This window comes from Simochromis diagramma, unplaced genomic scaffold, assembly GCF_900408965.1.
Source record: "Simochromis diagramma unplaced genomic scaffold, fSimDia1.1 OVJJ01000822.1, whole genome shotgun sequence".
Taxonomy (NCBI): domain Eukaryota; kingdom Metazoa; phylum Chordata; class Actinopteri; order Cichliformes; family Cichlidae; genus Simochromis; species Simochromis diagramma.
In genome coordinates this window covers 7,289,372-7,305,600 of record NW_024387520.1, presented here as the reverse complement: position 1 = coordinate 7,305,600, position 16,229 = coordinate 7,289,372, and the positions used below count along the sequence as shown (strand labels likewise).

At 40.7% G+C, this 16,229-nt stretch overlaps 3 protein-coding genes across 10 annotated transcripts in view; 2 read left to right on the top strand and 1 right to left on the bottom strand.

The window, feature by feature from the left end:
* Positions 1–9,118, top strand: part of dgcr6 (DiGeorge syndrome critical region gene 6) — a 12,659-nt gene extending 3,541 nt beyond the window's left edge. Inside the window, exons 1-6 of one of the 2 annotated variants that reach the window (XM_040019364.1) lie at positions 3,434–3,552; positions 3,720–3,831; positions 3,954–4,114; positions 7,889–7,989; positions 8,074–8,214; positions 8,329–9,118. In XM_040019364.1, coding sequence (XP_039875298.1) covers positions 3,728–3,831; positions 3,954–4,114; positions 7,889–7,989; positions 8,074–8,214; positions 8,329–8,406 — 585 coding nt within the window. In that variant the 5' untranslated portion in view covers positions 3,434–3,552; positions 3,720–3,727 and the 3' untranslated portion in view covers positions 8,407–9,118. Of the gene's footprint in view, positions 1–3,433; positions 3,553–3,719; positions 3,832–3,953; positions 4,115–7,888; positions 7,990–8,073; positions 8,215–8,328 lie in introns of those variants that run through there. The other variant, XM_040019363.1, reaches the window with a different exon arrangement.
* The window catches only part of LOC120726070 (rasGAP-activating-like protein 1), a 24,731-nt gene extending 12,932 nt beyond the window's left edge, over positions 1–11,799 (bottom strand). For 3 of the 6 annotated variants that reach the window (XM_040019341.1, XM_040019342.1, XM_040019344.1), the window contains exons 1-5: positions 11,776–11,798; positions 2,913–3,049; positions 2,574–2,630; positions 987–1,100; positions 569–630 (exon numbers count right to left, since the gene is read on the bottom strand). In XM_040019341.1, coding sequence (XP_039875275.1) covers positions 569–630; positions 987–1,100; positions 2,574–2,630; positions 2,913–2,977 — 298 coding nt within the window. In that variant the 5' untranslated portion in view covers positions 2,978–3,049; positions 11,776–11,798. Of the gene's footprint in view, positions 1–568; positions 631–986; positions 1,101–2,303; positions 2,554–2,573; positions 2,631–2,912; positions 3,050–11,514; positions 11,615–11,775 lie in introns of those variants that run through there. The other 3 variants (XM_040019343.1, XM_040019347.1, XM_040019345.1) reach the window with 3 other exon arrangements.
* On the top strand, positions 9,577–16,229 carry slc7a4 (solute carrier family 7 member 4). 2 transcript variants are annotated; one of them, XM_040019350.1, is made up of 6 exons: positions 9,577–9,757; positions 10,298–10,402; positions 10,845–11,908; positions 12,010–12,716; positions 12,807–12,915; positions 14,503–16,229. In XM_040019350.1, exons 3-6 carry the CDS (start codon positions 10,927–10,929, stop codon positions 14,718–14,720), a joined length of 2,016 nt encoding a protein of 671 aa, XP_039875284.1. In that variant the 5' UTR covers positions 9,577–9,757; positions 10,298–10,402; positions 10,845–10,926; the 3' UTR covers positions 14,721–16,229. The 2 variants fall into 2 exon arrangements, with proteins under 2 accessions (XP_039875284.1, XP_039875283.1); XM_040019349.1 differs by lacking the exon at positions 10,298–10,402 and having other exon boundaries at positions 9,578–9,757.

Here is a 16,229-nt window from a genome sequence, read left to right as displayed (position 1 = left end):
GCCTTCGGAGGAGAATCATCAATATGCAGCAAACATACCCTTTTAAACTCTTCAAGTAATCTAATAACGCTACGACACAAAGACACACGATTTGTCAGCCCCATATGTCTGGCCGAAAGTGCGTTCATTCCAAAACTGACCTACCTACTTTTAATCCGGGAATGTTTCTTAAAACTGTGCACCACTTTTCAGTGAATACTCAGGTAATTTTCATTAGAAGCAATTCTCAGTTTCAGAAATTTGTGTTTCCATTTTCTGATTTTCCACTAAATCCCAGTTTTAAATTATTAGCAAACACAGCATTCTCTGCTTTATCTAGTTTTTACATATTGTCCCAAATTTCTGGAAGCCCTGTAAATATTGTGAGTGATGTGCATAAATTAATTTAAAGGTTTGAGAGAAGCTAAGAAACATTCCCCACCCTTAAAAAAAAAGCAGAAAAAAAAAAGCATGTCTCCTCAATCACTTGGACTTTTGAATCCATCACAGGATTCTTTGTGTGTTTAACCTCTGAGCTCTGGCCATGCAGTCATCCAGTTATAGACTAGTGCTGAATGTTTAGCCATGCCTTTAGCTTGAGCTCCAATGGCTTCTTTGGTCAGCGTAATCTTTCCAATAACATCATCGTGCCTGTAGAAAGGGATACAAAAGAGAGAGAGAGACTTTGAGACAGAATTTACTGAGAATCAGATCAAAGTTTTTGAGTTTTTGAGTGAAATGATTAGCGCTGGCCATCATGTGAAGAGGAGAAAAAAAAACAACCTTTAATCACTCAATCTGGGCGACCATCTGCCTGATGATGTTTGTTTATTCAAAGCTTAGAGTTCTTTCCCAAAACATTAAAAAGCTTTGCATGAGTTTCCACACAAATATATCAACTCATGGCAAGTTAAGCAAACACAGAGGACTACAAATACACGACCAGGGTCCAGCAGTTAAGAGTAAATATGGAATAGTTTTGAAAGTGCTTTGGTTGCGGGCATTACCCAATTGTGTCCTCATCCATAACGTGAAAAGAGAGCGAATGAAACCCCATTGGGAGATGCAACGTGTATTCTTCACCCCAGAAAGGATTAAGGTTCTTCCACACTGTGGCCGTCCTGAAAAGAGAAGTTTACCATGCTTACTATCAGCAGCCCTGGAGCAGACACATATCACATTAATGTGTGCAAAAACAGAAACGTGCAAGATTCTTTCTTTGTTTCCATTTATATAGATGTTAATTTTGTGATATGTACTAAATATAAATATTAAAATGGGAGAATCGCCCTCTCCTCAAACTATTCTCAACTTAGTGATGCACAGTTATTGTTAAAGTGTCAGGTGTGATAAAAAAAAAAAAGGTTAGAAAATCCAGCTGTTTCAAAATGATAGCAAGCTATAAGATTCTTGGATTTTTGAAAAGGTCATCTAAGGATTCTGTTGAAGCCAAAACAAACACTTAAAATGGTCAGATCTGTGCAGCAGCCACAGTTTGACTCTGACCTGAGGCCCTTTGCTGCTCGTCTTCCTGCTTTCCTGTCCACTCTGCAATCCAATAAAGGCAAAAAAAAAAAAGCCTTAAAAATCCTGCTTGTTTTTGTTTAATGGTCAGATTCATAATTTTGTGTGTTTATTCTTATCACTAGTTATGTTTTTGAATCCTGATTTTTGTAATTTTGCAATTAGGCAAGATTTTGCAGGATGTGCTTTGAAATGAATGTCCTTTGATCTACTTGTTTTTTAAAGGCATTTCTGGGGAAAAGTTTGATTTATTTTTTAATAAAAACAAGCAAATTGCTGGCTTTTTGAGAAATACTTTTGAATTAAAACCATTCACACATCATCCTGCCAAAATGGCCTAACCCTTCATTATTACCACCAACTTTTCTCTAGTGTACCAAAATCTAGCAGCTGCATCATTTATGAACATTACACTCAGAGGACTCAGTTGGCCAGTAACACTACAAGTGCAACATAATTAGTGTGAGCATCTTCAGTGAATCATTGTGCTGTTTTTTCCCTCACCACCCCAGATGGAACAATACCCACTAAATTCACCCCGTGTTCTTGTGAAAGTCCACAGCAAAGCAGTTTCTCTAAAGAAATTTGCTTTGCAAATCAAACAATCCTGCAGTTTACTACAGCTGCTTTCTAAAACTACCATCTTCTGTCTGAACAGCTTGGAGGTTGAAATCATGTGCATGTCTTCACCCAATCTGAAACCACCTCTGAAATGGTGTGTTCTGCTCCGAGCTCCCAGCATTCACCTGGCTTACACCGGGTGCTCACTGCAATAATTGATGCACCCTCTCCATGGTTACCTGTGGGTGTTTTAAAGGCCAGACCAGTATCAGGTTCTCTGTGATGGAAGGACCACGCTGTGGGTACCACAGCACTGATCATACGCACTCCACCCTGGTTTACATGTGCACAGTAGCGGGAGCACAGCCAGAAACTAATGTAAATATATGAAGTGTGATGACTCAGATCGCAGCATATAGATAAGAACATCATCCAGCTGCAGGTCTGGATAAAACACAGTTAATTTACGTTTATCGTGCACATCTTAATAAAAATCAGAGAGAACTCACCTGGCCACAACTTCATTGTCAACTTTTACAATGCAGTATGGATCACTGGTTCCGGAGCTTAACGTGACAAAGAAAAAAAATTACAGAATGAGACAAAGCATGGCCAGTTTACCTGGGGGTAAGCTTAATTTAATCTTCCCTCGTCTTTAATTATACTCAGGTCAATTTGACTATCTCTACTCTAATTCAATTAGCTAATTTACAGGAAAGAGCGCACCAGAAATGGCTATATGACATTTTTTTCTGATTTGACAAATAGCTAAGAAACAATGCAGAGGCTGTGTATATTTTAGTAGATAAGACCTGAGCATAGAAGCATGCCATTCAGAAATTACTTACACGTCTTTGGCCGGGAGGTTTCTGCCCTCGACAATTCGAAAATAAAGAGATGTGTTTTTGGCCATGTTAATCGTATGAACCACTAATCCAGTTTCTCCTGTGCTCCCATACGCGCTGTTATAAACAGTGCTCTTCCCCTCCGCAAGAGAGTTTTCTTCGTTTCATGACACCTTCAGCTCGTGACGGCGCACTGCCCACCAAGCAGCGCGCGACACAGGCGCGCCTCGCGTCCAGCCAGCTGAGGTTAAACGTCACGGGTCACGGCGTGTGCACCCCAGCTGGGGGTTTAAGCTCTTATTTTACATTAGGTGTTCAATATGAATAAACGTAATCGAAAGAATTGCATTTAAAAAATAATCTTCATATGGGACATAGCGTATAGTCTTTAACTGACATCATTGTATTTATGTACTCAGTCATGTTAATTTGTCATGGTCTGAAATGTATTATCATATCTGATAAGTAGCCTATAAGAAGCGTCTCTTTTTTTATACAAAGCGCCACCTAGCGTGCATATTTAACTATTTCATGGGCAATTATAGACAGGCATCTCGAAAGTCGCCAATAGGGGTCCTAGTTAGCTTGGTTAGAAGTCTTAACAGCTCAAAACTAGTCTGTTTCGTTTTCTTAAAGTGACTTAGTAAGTTTAGCACGCTTTTGTGCACACACGAAGCTCATTAGATACAAAATAGCCTCCTGTATATAAGTTATATTATTTACTTCTAGAAAAAATGTAAATATAGAAGCGTAATTTGTCGATGTTGTTACTGTTAGCTAACTGAGTCCGTGCTGCTCTCATCTTTCCAGATGAAGAGATGGACGGTTATCCCGGTGTCACTGGGGGGGATTCTACACAACAACAAGAAAGACATTACTACCTGTTATCTGAACTGCAAACACTGGTCAAAGGCTTGCCGAGGTATCGTTACTTCCTCCACCGGCTTTAGAATATTGCTGTGATATGAAGGGGCACCTTTTTAAAGCTGTGTAACTGATCTCTAGATGATTTATTTCTTGTTTTGCTTTTTCCTCCGTGGTTAGCTCCTTTCAGCAGCGCCTGTCCTACAACACGCTGAGTGACCTTGCTCTAGCCCTGATAGACGGGACGGTATATGAGATTGTGCAGGGCCTGCTGGATATACAGCATCTGACAGAGAAGAATCTCTACAATCAGAGACAGAAGCTGCACTGTGAACACCAAGGTTTGTGGACTGCTGAACAGGAAACGCACAGGACACGTCCCCTGTTCCAGCTTAGCTGGTTTTCATCTTGTCTGATGATATTTGACAACTTTTCAACCACATTCCACAGAAAACGACTCCTGCGTAGTCCAGAGATGTTATCATAAAATACCATATACCTATAAAATACAACACTGTTGTAAAAAGGACACATAACTAATGCTGTAGCAAATTAATCTATTTATACTACAGGCCTCTATACTATGAAGCAGGATTTTGTCTTATTCTGGTTACTTTAGTGTTTTTTTGTGTTGGTTGCAAACATCTTTTCAACATTGTTATTCTATAAACATTAATGTGTCCTAAAATAGAGCACCAATTTGTACTTAGAGAGCTTATATCAAATTTATGCAGACTAAGCCTAAATTCTCTTTTTATGTTCTTTTCTCTTAGACCATGTCTTTTAAATATTAATTTAATGAAGAACTTAATTATAATCCATCAGAGTTGTTACATTGATAATTCTGTTAACTCACACAGTGTGCATTTTTGCCTGCTTTCTTTCTTGGCTAAAATAGACTAAACATCTTTAATATGACTGCTCTTTTCCAGCTCTTTTTCAGTTTACTCCTATAATCCTATATTACTTTACAGTGCATTTCCCATACTGCTGTGTTGCTTTCAGTCTGAATTGTGTGTTTAACCTGGTCATAGTTTTACAATTAGTCATTCTGTCGCCAGTACACTTATCAATTCCTGTGATCAGTCAGATGGCACCAACTTTCATGTTAATGCACAGAGCAAATAATGCATTAGTGAGTTGATAACAACATTCACGACTGATTATCTTGATTGCCAGTGTTAGGGTAAGAGCAGCCAGAGAACAGAAAGATACCCTGGGTATGTTGAACTCACTTCATAGTACAGAAAAACTATGACAGAAGTTAAAAATGACAAAACATTTAAAACCAATATTAGTATTTGTGGGATTATTACCCTTAATTTTAGAAAATATATGTATATAAAAAATTTATATATTAAACATAAAGTCAAAGATAAAGAGGGGTTCGAACTCAGATTAGAGCCACTACTCCTTCAGATTGAAAAGAGCCAGTTAATGTGGTTTGGCCTCCTGGGTGAGGTGTTCCCGGCATGTCCTACTGGGAGGAGGCCCCATGCAGACCCAGGACATTCTGGAGTCTCAGCTGGCAAGGGAACACTTTGGTGTTCCTTTGGAAAAGCTGTAGGAGGTGGCCGGGGAGAGGGAGGTCTGGGCTTCGCTGCTTAGGCTGTTGCCTCCTATCGATGGATGGATGGATATTTTTATACACATACCACTTGATAAATTCAAACACACTATTAATGAGGTATTCCACCAAACATTAAGCACATGCAAGATAGTGCCTCTGTAAACTCACAAACTGTGGGTTTGTGGGTTCACAAAAAACTCACTAAGCATACAAACTAGCATAAATATAGTGATGGTTTGATGAAGTCCTGTGTGGAATCTTTCAGTTGCTTCACCAAAGGGCAAATGACACTAAGCCCTGTTCAAAAGCTCAAGTGCTGACATCTGCTGGTCATTCAATGTACAGCAGCCCTGCTGTGATAATACATGTGGGCTACATAACAGTCGATATATAAATGTAATGATGTATCAATGCAAAATACCTACATGAGGTCCTGTGTGTGCGTATGTATGTGTAGCGAGAGAGAGAGAATACCTCTAACTAACCATGCTCTCTGAGATTAATGTAAGATGTATGTTATTATTGGGAGATATGATATCGCCTTTTTGGTGGCTCCCTAATGTGCTTACACTCTCCTTGCAAGTTTGTGATGATCCTCAGAATCACCCCAGATCCAGTTCACGCAAAAAAAAATAAAAATTGAAAAAATTCCTGCTTCTTTTCAACAGCTTGAATCACATAATGAGACACTCGCGTCACATCAGAGAAATGGGCCCTCGTTTATCTTTGGTCATGTGATATTCTGAAGAGTGGTACAGGCCTTGACATGGGCTTCATTTGGACACACCTCCTTAGTCGACACGGGCCTCCAGGCTTCAGTTTCAGACATACCAGCCCTACAGAAATGAGAAAAGGTTGAGAAAAATGATCCTATAAGTGTTGTATTTGTAATAGGGCTGCCATGATTAGTCGACTAGTAACGATTACGTCGACTATTAAAATCGTCGACGACTAATTTAATAGTCGACTTGTCGTTTGAAGCTTTGTAAGATCCCAAAAGACGCAGGAATAAGTAGAAGTATTTAAGAGTGTAATAATGGACTGAAACAGAAGATTGCAGCACTGCATGTACAAGGATGCCAGCTGCCGTTAAACCTCGAAGAAGAAGAAGCTGTGTCCCAGAATTTGTAGCGCGGCCCTGCTCAGTTGTCAACAATGGCGGCAGCTAGTTAGTTTTTATGTTACTCATATCAAGACACCACATATTTTCAAAAGTGCTCCGACGTGGGTAACAGACGTCTCACCAGCTCGATAGCAAGCCGGGGTTCAAGGCTCACTAGAGCCTGTGAGAACACCGGACTCCCGGCAAATCGTTTTCAAACCCACTGCTGTCTTTGGCTACTCAGGTTAAACATGTAATATAAGTCACTTAGATAACTTAAAAATGTTATTGTTTGGCATTTTTAGTATTTTATTTATTCCTGAGTAAATCGGTTTGGCTGAGATTAAAGTTATAGTTTTTACACAGCTGAATAAACGTCAAGCAGACAACTGATTATCAGAAGTGTGAGATGCGCGAGAATATACTCCGGTGTCCTGTTATATTTTAGATAGCAAGGAGCAGACGAGACTGAGTTTATTAAACTCCACCGAAACAATCTGCAAATGTCATTAAAATTTAATAAACTATCATCTTGTCTTTATTTTTAGTTAGCACATATCTTAAACACTTAAAGCTGTAAGCTAATGATAGTTATATAAGATCAGATGCATGCTGGTGCAATAAGCTGTACGTTTTACGTCCAATGGATGCATGATCTGATTAGTCGACTAATCGCAAAAATAATCGGTGACTAGTCGACTATCAAAATAATAGTTTGTGGCAGCCCTAATTTGTAAAGAACTCTTGCTACAGATGTCCAACACTGAGTTAATGACACGCACCAAACCATGGCCATAGGCGAGGCTTATGTTACTTATGAAAACACAAAGCATCTATCAGGTGAAAATATGTAGGCTAGTTCATACAAATTGGAATAATTTATTTCCATGAGGTTGACTGCACTTGTGATGCAGCTCAATTTTAGGTCTGTTTTAAGGGATCAGCAGGTCGTCATCTGAAGATAATGACGTGGATTTGGCATGAACTGTTCATGTCAACCCTTGCCTCATACGTCTTTCCTCATGTTGTACATTTTCCATTGTTATATCTCTGACCTGTCTTCCCCATGTGATGTTGTAATGTATGTATGGTCGGAAGGGTAAGATGGCGCTGGCAAAGGTCGGCAGCCTTAACCCAACAAATTTTCCACTCGTGGGACTAATAAAGGTTATCTTATCTTATCTTATGACCTATGCTGCTATTACACAATGACAAAACTGCAGACAGTGATTTCAGGAACATAGAGAGGGAAATATATAAAGAGTTGTCACCTGTTCACAGGAACAGCATTTAAACTGGAACGCCCGCCATTCCTGTTGTCTGGTATTTGTTGATTAACATCACTAACTTCCCCTGAAATTCACCGGTGCGGCAGGTATTACAGTTGCTTCTTGGGAAAGGAAACCTTAATCTGTTGATTAACTGGTTCTCTTTTGTGTGCAGCACTCAAACAAGACCTTGCACGAAAACACAAAGATGCCCTGCAGTCATGTAAGTCTCACAACCTTGTGCTGCTCAAGGCAAACCAACAAGCCGAGCTAGAGGTAAGCACTGAAATTCTAACATCTCTGCTTACTGAATGGTATTGCTCTATGCTTTTAGTTTACAGCTTTGTGTTGTTGTATCAGGCTCTGGACGTTCGTGTGCGAGAGGAACAAAAAATGATGGATAAGAAGATCGTAGCAGAAATGGATCAAAAAGTGATAGACCAGCAAAACACGCTCGAGAAAGCAGGAGTCCCTGGGTTTTACGTCACTACTAATCCTCAGGTTAGTTAGCTAATGACTAAAATGTATACTGAGCCCTCAAATACAGGTGGAGCAGTACTTTGTGACAGAGCAGAAGGCTGACACTAGCTGCTCTTCAAACTCTGTGTGTTTCAGGAGCTGACAATGCAGATGAACCTACTTGAATTGATCCTTAAGCTTCAACAGAAGGAGTCTCAATCTGGACTTCTATGAGGAGGATGATAGAGCAACCTATTTGTGCCAAACAAAACTGAGAAAAATTGGTCACAATCCAGTAACCGTGATCTGCCCCTGGGGTCGGCGAACATACAACACTCCTGTCTTCTAAGAAGTGGCAATTTCAGACACATGCTCCGAGTGCTCTAATCATCAGTGTCATGTGGAAAAAAGCTGCTTTCGAAGTATTGAAGTGAGACGTTGCAAGACACAGTGAAGCGGTAGCAGGCTGTCATAGCTTAAATATCACAGCCTGTAAGAAATTAAGAAGGTGTTTTGTTATTAATCATTTAAACGGGTTTACCAGCCCTGACATGGGGACACGAGAGCCTCCCGAGACGCATTAATTCAACACTTCAAGTCAAAGGAGAAGTTTTGCTGATTTATGCGGACAGAGAAGTAACTCTGAGCAACAACGTATTGCTTTCTGTCAAGAAAATTAGTTATTTGATGTTTCTTTATGATATTTATTTAAAATGCGTAAATAGAAACACGCTTTGAAGTGTTGTCAGTTTGACTGTTCTGTTTTTTTTAAGCAACTTTATTTGAGCATTACTGTAATAGTTCCTACACTGCCATGTGTTTTTGTGGCTGTTCTGTTTGTTTCAATTATTTTGTATTATTGGAGAAATATATTCATGGTTATTATAACTGAATACATGAATAACTTAATCCATGAATAAATAAAAGTGCAGCCTAGCAGAATTAATGATTGCCTTAAGTTGTTTTTTTATTGTTATTTTTTGTTAGTTTTGTTTTTTGTCCTAAGGTCTAACATTGACTATCATCCATCATGTTATGATGCTGTATCAAGGTTTCATTTTAATGTTAACTACACACTCAGTATGCGACCATGGTAACAAACTGTATACAGGCAACAACAACAAAAAATGCCTACACAAACAAAAAATGATACACACATTTTGAGAGGAGCTCAAAAGGAAAAAAAGATACCAGAATAGGGACTATACCCCCAGTTTTTTCCTTTATTTCCAGTTCCCCCATTCAGTTCTCATGGATCAGACGCTTAATCATACAGTTTTATTTTAATTTTCAGCTTTTTCAGTTGTGTTTTACTGGCTACATACATGCACATAGTAAATGTATCTGTCATGTAACCATAGGGACCCCCACCCCACGGGAACCCTGTGGATTGAAAAATGGGTGGAGCCCAGCGGGGAACCCCTTTCAGCTGGAGCTGCGCCTTTAAGAAGCAGTCAGTCAGGGCAGTGCATGTTAGTTTTATTCGACTGTGCACCTTCTGCTCCATCATCAGACGATGTACGCCGGTAACTCGCCACAGCTCAGGACCCGCAGCAGCACCGATGACGCATCTTGAACAGCGACGGTAAAGCAATCGTTGACTTTTTTTTAAATGGCATTGCGGTCATTTATCATTACAAACGAAGCGTGGATCAGAAACTCACACCTATCTGTGGAAAGTGTGATGTAGCGCCGCATTTCGTCCACATCCAGGAGAGAGGCAGGGCGATACACTGGTGTGATCCTCTCTCTGCCTGCGTTTCCATTTTGTTCTAAATTATTAATTTGGCATTTAAAAGGACGCACATTCAATCATCCGCCTGATCTTATTTCTGTTATTTGATGGTGGATAAGCACGCTTTTATACGTGTAATGTAAACGGCTGTGGTTGTAGTAGACAGCGGTCTTATTTGTAGAGGGGAATAAAGCGTTACGTAATTATAATGGAGGCATCCTGTTGTCGCCATATGCCGATCGAGGCCAGGAGTGGATGTTGCACCGCCCAGAGCGATAGGAGAAATATCTGGAAGTACTGAAACAAAGACTAAATATATCAAAATAATCTGTAATTTTTTTTCTTGCTCTCTTTTCCAACTCTGTTTGATGTTGTAATTTTACACATCAGTGATACCTTTTAGATGACGTGGACTGGCCCACCGTGTTAAGAGGGTAGTGCCACTCACTATAGACTCTTGGTTTAAAGGAGAAAAACATGAAAGCAAATTAAAAGGTAAAGATTTAAAGATATTACAAACATCTGGCTGGTGATCCTGGTTATCAGCTGGTATGAGATCTAAAGCTTTTTGTTTTTATTGTAGAGCATAGGGTGACAAAATGTTGTGTATAAAAATGTAAGAAACTGAAGTTTGACTTCATGTATGTAACTTTTTTTTTTGTCCAGTATCTCTATGACCCTTCTGTGATTGGGAGCAGGACCTATATTCAGATATGTTATGATTTTAAGCTGTATAAATGAAGATATTGTCAAATGTAAATGCAGGACCTTAAAAATCTCTATAGATAATATTTTTCAAGGACATGGACATCATTTCTTTAAAGGTACAGCTTGAAAGAGAACTTTGTGTCCAAAGTGGCATTGCACACATAGTATGCATCAGCTGCTTTGTGAAAAATACATATTTAGTCACGAAATGCAAATTGCTTTTTTACAGGTCCTCTTCATAAGCAGGTAATGGATCCAGTGTGACTGCTGCACCACTATCCCGCCCAGCTGGCCTGCCTAACCCTTTAGCTATGGCAACCTGTCCGAGAGGCTGTGCGCCAGCGGTGCGCCTTTGTCAGAAACTGAACCGCCTCAAGACACTAGAAGATGACATGATGGCCACGTCCCTCAAACGCTGCCTCTCCACCCTGGACCTGACACTGATGGGTGTCGGTGGAATGGTGGGCTCCGGCTTGTATGTTCTGACAGGAACGGTGGCCAAAGACACAGCCGGGCCCGCTGTCATCTTATCTTTCGTCTTCGCGGGTATAGCTTCCTTATTGGCTGCCTTTTGCTACGCTGAGTTCGGAGCGCGCATCCCCAAAACGGGATCCGCCTACATGTTTACTTACGTCTCTGTGGGGGAGTTGTGGGCCTTTCTCATTGGCTGGAATGTGATTCTGGAGAACATGATCGGTGGGGCTGCGGTGGCTCGTGCCTGGAGCGGCTATCTAGACTCAATTTTTAACCATGCCATCCAGAATTTCACAGAGACGCACATTATGCAGTGGAACGTTCCCTTCCTCGCGCATTACCCTGACCTGCTCGCGGCAGGAATTCTGGTGGTTGCCTCATTTTTCATTTCCTTTGGCGTCCAAGTGTCCTCTTACCTCAACCACATCTTCTCCACCGTTAGTATGGGGGTTATTGTTTTCATCCTGGTCTTTGGCTTTGTGCTCGCTGAGCCAGCCAATTGGAGCCAGGAGCAAGGGGGCTTTGCACCTTACGGCATGTCGGGAATACTGGCAGGTTCGGCTACATGTTTCTATGCATTTGTGGGCTTTGATGTAATTGCTTCCTCAAGTGAGGAGGCAAAGAATCCACAGAAGGCTGTCCCTATCGCCACTGCTATCTCCCTTGGATTGGCAGCAACAGCCTACATCCTGGTCTCCACAGTGCTTACGCTGATGGTACCCTGGCATACACTGGACCCCAACTCGGCTCTGGCAGATGCCTTTTTCCGCCGTGGTTATAGTTGGGCTGGAATTGTTGTGGCAGTCGGTTCCATATGTGGTGAGTTTGATTTAAATGCTTGTTGGTGCATTGTGTTTACCAGGTGTATTGATTTATCAGTGCCATATTTTGACTTGTGTCCTCTTTGTTCCACTTTCTAGCCATGAACACTGTGCTGCTCTGTAATCTCTTCTCCCTCCCTCGGATTGTGTATGCCATGGCAGAGGACGGATTGTTCTTCTCCATTTTTGCAAGAGTCAATCCCATCACCAAGGTTCCTGTTAATGCTATTCTGGTGTTTGGAATCCTCATGGCCACCATGGCTCTCATCTTTGACCTGGAGGCCTTGGTTCAGTTCTTGTCCATCGGGACTCTCCTGGCTTACACCTTCGTGGCAGCGAGTGTTATCGTGCTGCGCTTCCAGCCCGAGAAAACCAGCTCCAAGGGAACGCCTTCTTCATCTCCCATCCCCAACAACGAGCCTTCCCCTGCCCCCTTGGAATCTCAGACCATATCTGAGGACAGCGAGGAGCCAAAGCAGTACGAGTCCTTCTCAGACAAACTCCAGTTGGTAGAAAGGCAGAAGCAAAAAGAGAGGCGTGGCGTGGGGCAGCTGAAGGCGTGCTGGGAGCCGTACCTGGACAGGCTGCTGGGGGACTGTGAGCCCGGTGAAGTGGTGGCCTTCTGTGTGCTCACTTTGATAGTGAGCTCGGTGTCCCTCTGTGTTGTGCTAGAATTTGGAAAGAAACAGCTGCAGCTGCCATTGTGGAGCTTCACAATGCTTCTGGTGATTTTTAGCTTAGCCTACATTCTCAGCCTTGCTATTATATGGGTCCATGAGCCACAAAGAAACAACAAAACATTCCAGGTGAGCTTTTACAGACATTCTCAAGTCTATATTAAAAAGAAGGAAAAACTGTACTGCTTAGAGACTGACAGAGTGTTTATTTTTATATAGGTACCTCTGGTTCCATTGACTCCAGGTGCCAGTATCCTCTTTAATGTATTCCTCATGATGAAGCTCAGCCTTCTAACCTGGATTCGATTCACTGTGTGGATTGCCATAGGTAAGAGGACATCAGAACTTATGCAGAAAATATTGGGGCCACTAAAAGATTTCCAAAAATATATATTTTTGCCCAACTTAAACTTTGGGCAAATAGATTTACTTTTACACAGCCGGCTCATGCAACTATCTATCCGCACAAACAGTGGCCATCTGTGTTATCTCAGGAAGTAGTTTGAATACGCTACCATAAAACATCTGCCTTTTGTTTCAGGTGAACTTAATGCAACCTACACAAGTTTTACAATAAAAGGCTGGTAATAAAAGATCTTCTGTTCTCTTAGGAAGCAGAAAACCTTTTATTATCAGTCCTCTGCAGATGTAGGCGCTGGACAAACAGCTTTTTGATGTCCCGTCTGTCAGTGGGAATCACTTGGGAAGCGTAATTAGCTGTATTAGTTTAAGGCTTCTCTGGGCCACTAAACTGTTTAAACTTCCCTGTCACACTGTTGCAAGTTAACAAAATACACACATGTGGGATATTACTGTTGACAGGGCTTCTGGCTAAATTCTCACTCCCTTGAGGCAGGAATGGATACTTATCTCCCATAATGTAATTATGGAGTGTTTTTTTTTTTTTTTTTTTAAATTTAACTCAAAAGTACTCTTTTGCTAAAGTACTATTCATAATATTGGGCTATTTATCATTACTGGTTCACTGATGTAACTATTACATCAGAGGAAAAGCAGAATGGCAGAAGTCAACTTTTCAATCCGCTCCCTTTGCTTACAGTTGGAGAAATATTTATTTGAACCCCTGCAGAATTTCTAAGTTTGATCACTTAAACAGTATCTCATTTTTATGCTTTGTCCAGAAAAAGAACACATTACACAAAACTTGTAAATTGGTTTGTGTGTCATTGCGTGTTATACAAAGTTATACAAAAATTGCTACAGAGACTGTAACAGGCTGTAAACACAATCTTTTTGGCTGTTGATAATAGGTCTCTAAGGAGATTGGCTTACTTTACTCAAAGGAGAGCTAGCCTCAAGTGGCCATTTGAGAAACTGCAGTTCTCGACATTTCTGAACTGGCCTCATTTTTCACACTCAGAAGTTGCAAGTGCATTAAAAACTAAGTGAAAGCTACCCCTCAAAACTAATAATAGTTGCATTAACTTTAGCTCTGTGTGGTGTTAACTGCACAGAGCATTGCTAACAATCACTTATGTGGCCAAATGATTGTAAACCTTTATACAGCTATACAGTAAACTTTCAGATCTTTTATACAGTCACTGATGTGACGACTTTGAATGTAACAACCTGCATGCTTTGCATTTGAGCGTACATTAGCATGCTGACTGTAGTATTTGTCTTAAAATGCCATTTTGCCATCAGCAGTCCTATAAGCAAGCCTGGCCATCTAAGATGGACAATAACTACAATGTCAGTTCATTTGAAAATTGTAACGTCACATCTAGTAGATTAGCTACACTTAAGTAGATTAAATAATACATTTCTCTCATACATACACCTTCATCTTCTGCATCAAACACAAGGACAAAAAAAGAGCCATTTTGTAGCTGTGTGCTGTTATGTAGAGTCAAATTCTTGCTCTAGCTTTTTTTCCATCTTGTCTCTCGCGCAGGTCTTTTTGTGTATTTCGGTTACGGGATCTGGCACAGCAAGGAGGGAATACGGGAGCTGCAGCCCAAAGACATGGCCGCACGCTATGTGGTGCTACCCAGCGGCAGCCTGGTAGAGACAGTGCAGTCCGTTCAGCCCGATAGTCAGCTGGACACCTCAACGCACCACATCGACAGCCCCGCTGCCTCAGCAGCCGAGGAGTGCAACAGAAAGAGATAATGTGTGACCAGTCGTAATCATTAAAACTGCCCGGTGTGTTGTCGCCCAGTCATATGCTGTACTATAACTAGTGTACTATCTGCATCTCACTCCCTTTAGCACGTGACAGGCTATACTCGTTGCTCTGCAAATGTATGCACACCACAGTCTGGGGGATGCACTCCTTCTGTCTTATTGTGAAGCCTATTTGTATATCTTGTAAGTTTCAAATGTACAGTAGAGAGCTTTATTACTGTCCTGCAAACATTAAGCATCAAAATTGTGTTACATGCCCTAAGACCAGCTCTTTTCTTGCAACCTTGCCAGTTTGTCAGATTCCACATATATGGTGCTTTCTTTGTGACAAACAGTGGAGTTGGTTTTTTTTTTAATGTTACTACAGCAGTGGAGCTGCAAAACCAATGTCTCTTCTTTTTGCTAACAAAGTGGAATATCATTTAATTCAGTTAATGCATTGTTTCCTGTTTGTTGTAATTTGAACAAAGAAAAGCACAGAGTTCAGTTTTTTCCTTTATCAGATTGAGATTCTTCTCCCCAGAACCGGCTTTTGCTATTTGGTAATATATAGACTTCCCCAAGTATTTTTCTTTAGGACAAAGTATTTAATCCTATAATATAAGTAATACTCTATGTATTTATTTTTCGATTTTTACTATTTATACTATTATTTTACACATTAGCTTAGCCATTCTTGTCTCTGTTATTTTTGTGTGTCACTCATAAATTTTGCATGTACTTCTATTGGTCTATAATCAGTAATTAGCTGGTTGAACACTTCAGTTGTTCTGTTAAATCTCCTAAATCTCATCCCATGACCCACTTCTTTCTTTCGTGTCACTGATCTTGCACTCTGGGTCTTTTTCTCATCCACCTTTTAGTCAGCAGCCCCTTTCACTTCTCCCCCTGTCAGCATGAGATTATGTAACAAAGCACACCGATTGTTGAGACAAGCTGGGAAAATGTTGATATATTAATATCAGTGGAAACCTATCAAACGGGAGTCTTCACACACAAATACTGCAGTCACTGGTTGTTACGTTAAATTGGGATCTGCACCACTCCCCCGAGGGCCTCCATAATCCCAGCAGATTTACTGCGGTCCCTGTCGCCAGTCTGCAGCTTGACCTAGATTAGGGAAAGTCACATATGTGAGAGCGCTCACATCAGATGGATAGCATTCCCACAGTTTACACTTGTGTCAATAATTGAATTTAAGTGAGCTTTTATTTCTCAATCACATATGTTACTCTGTGTATTTAAAAAACAAGTTTATTCTGATTTTATTCTTCTCAGCTTATGTTTGCATGTGTTACACAAGAAACCAATGGCCTTAAACATGTTGTAGTCAATGTATACTGATGTCCAAAGCGAAAACACTCAGTCTGAATGGTTCAGTTATTTATTTGTCTGATGGAGAGAAACTGTTATACTGCACACCATGCTTTGAATTATTAAACCAAAACACAAACATAGGTAAGAATGTACACTAGGAGGCATTTGGCATAGTTT

What these genes read in the sequence shown, in the direction of transcription:
- slc7a4 (XM_040019350.1), top strand. Translation starts at nt 10,927, where the DNA reads ATGGCAACCTGTCCGAGAGGCTGTGCGCCAGCGGTGCGCCTTTGTCAG. An exon ending in GGCAGTCGGTTCCATATGTG is followed by an intron (nt 11,909 to 12,009) that starts GTGAGTTTGATT and finishes TCCACTTTCTAG; the next exon opens with CCATGAACACTGTGCTGCTC. An exon ending in CACTGTGTGGATTGCCATAG is followed by an intron (nt 12,916 to 14,502) that starts GTAAGAGGACAT and finishes TCTCTCGCGCAG; the next exon opens with GTCTTTTTGTGTATTTCGGT.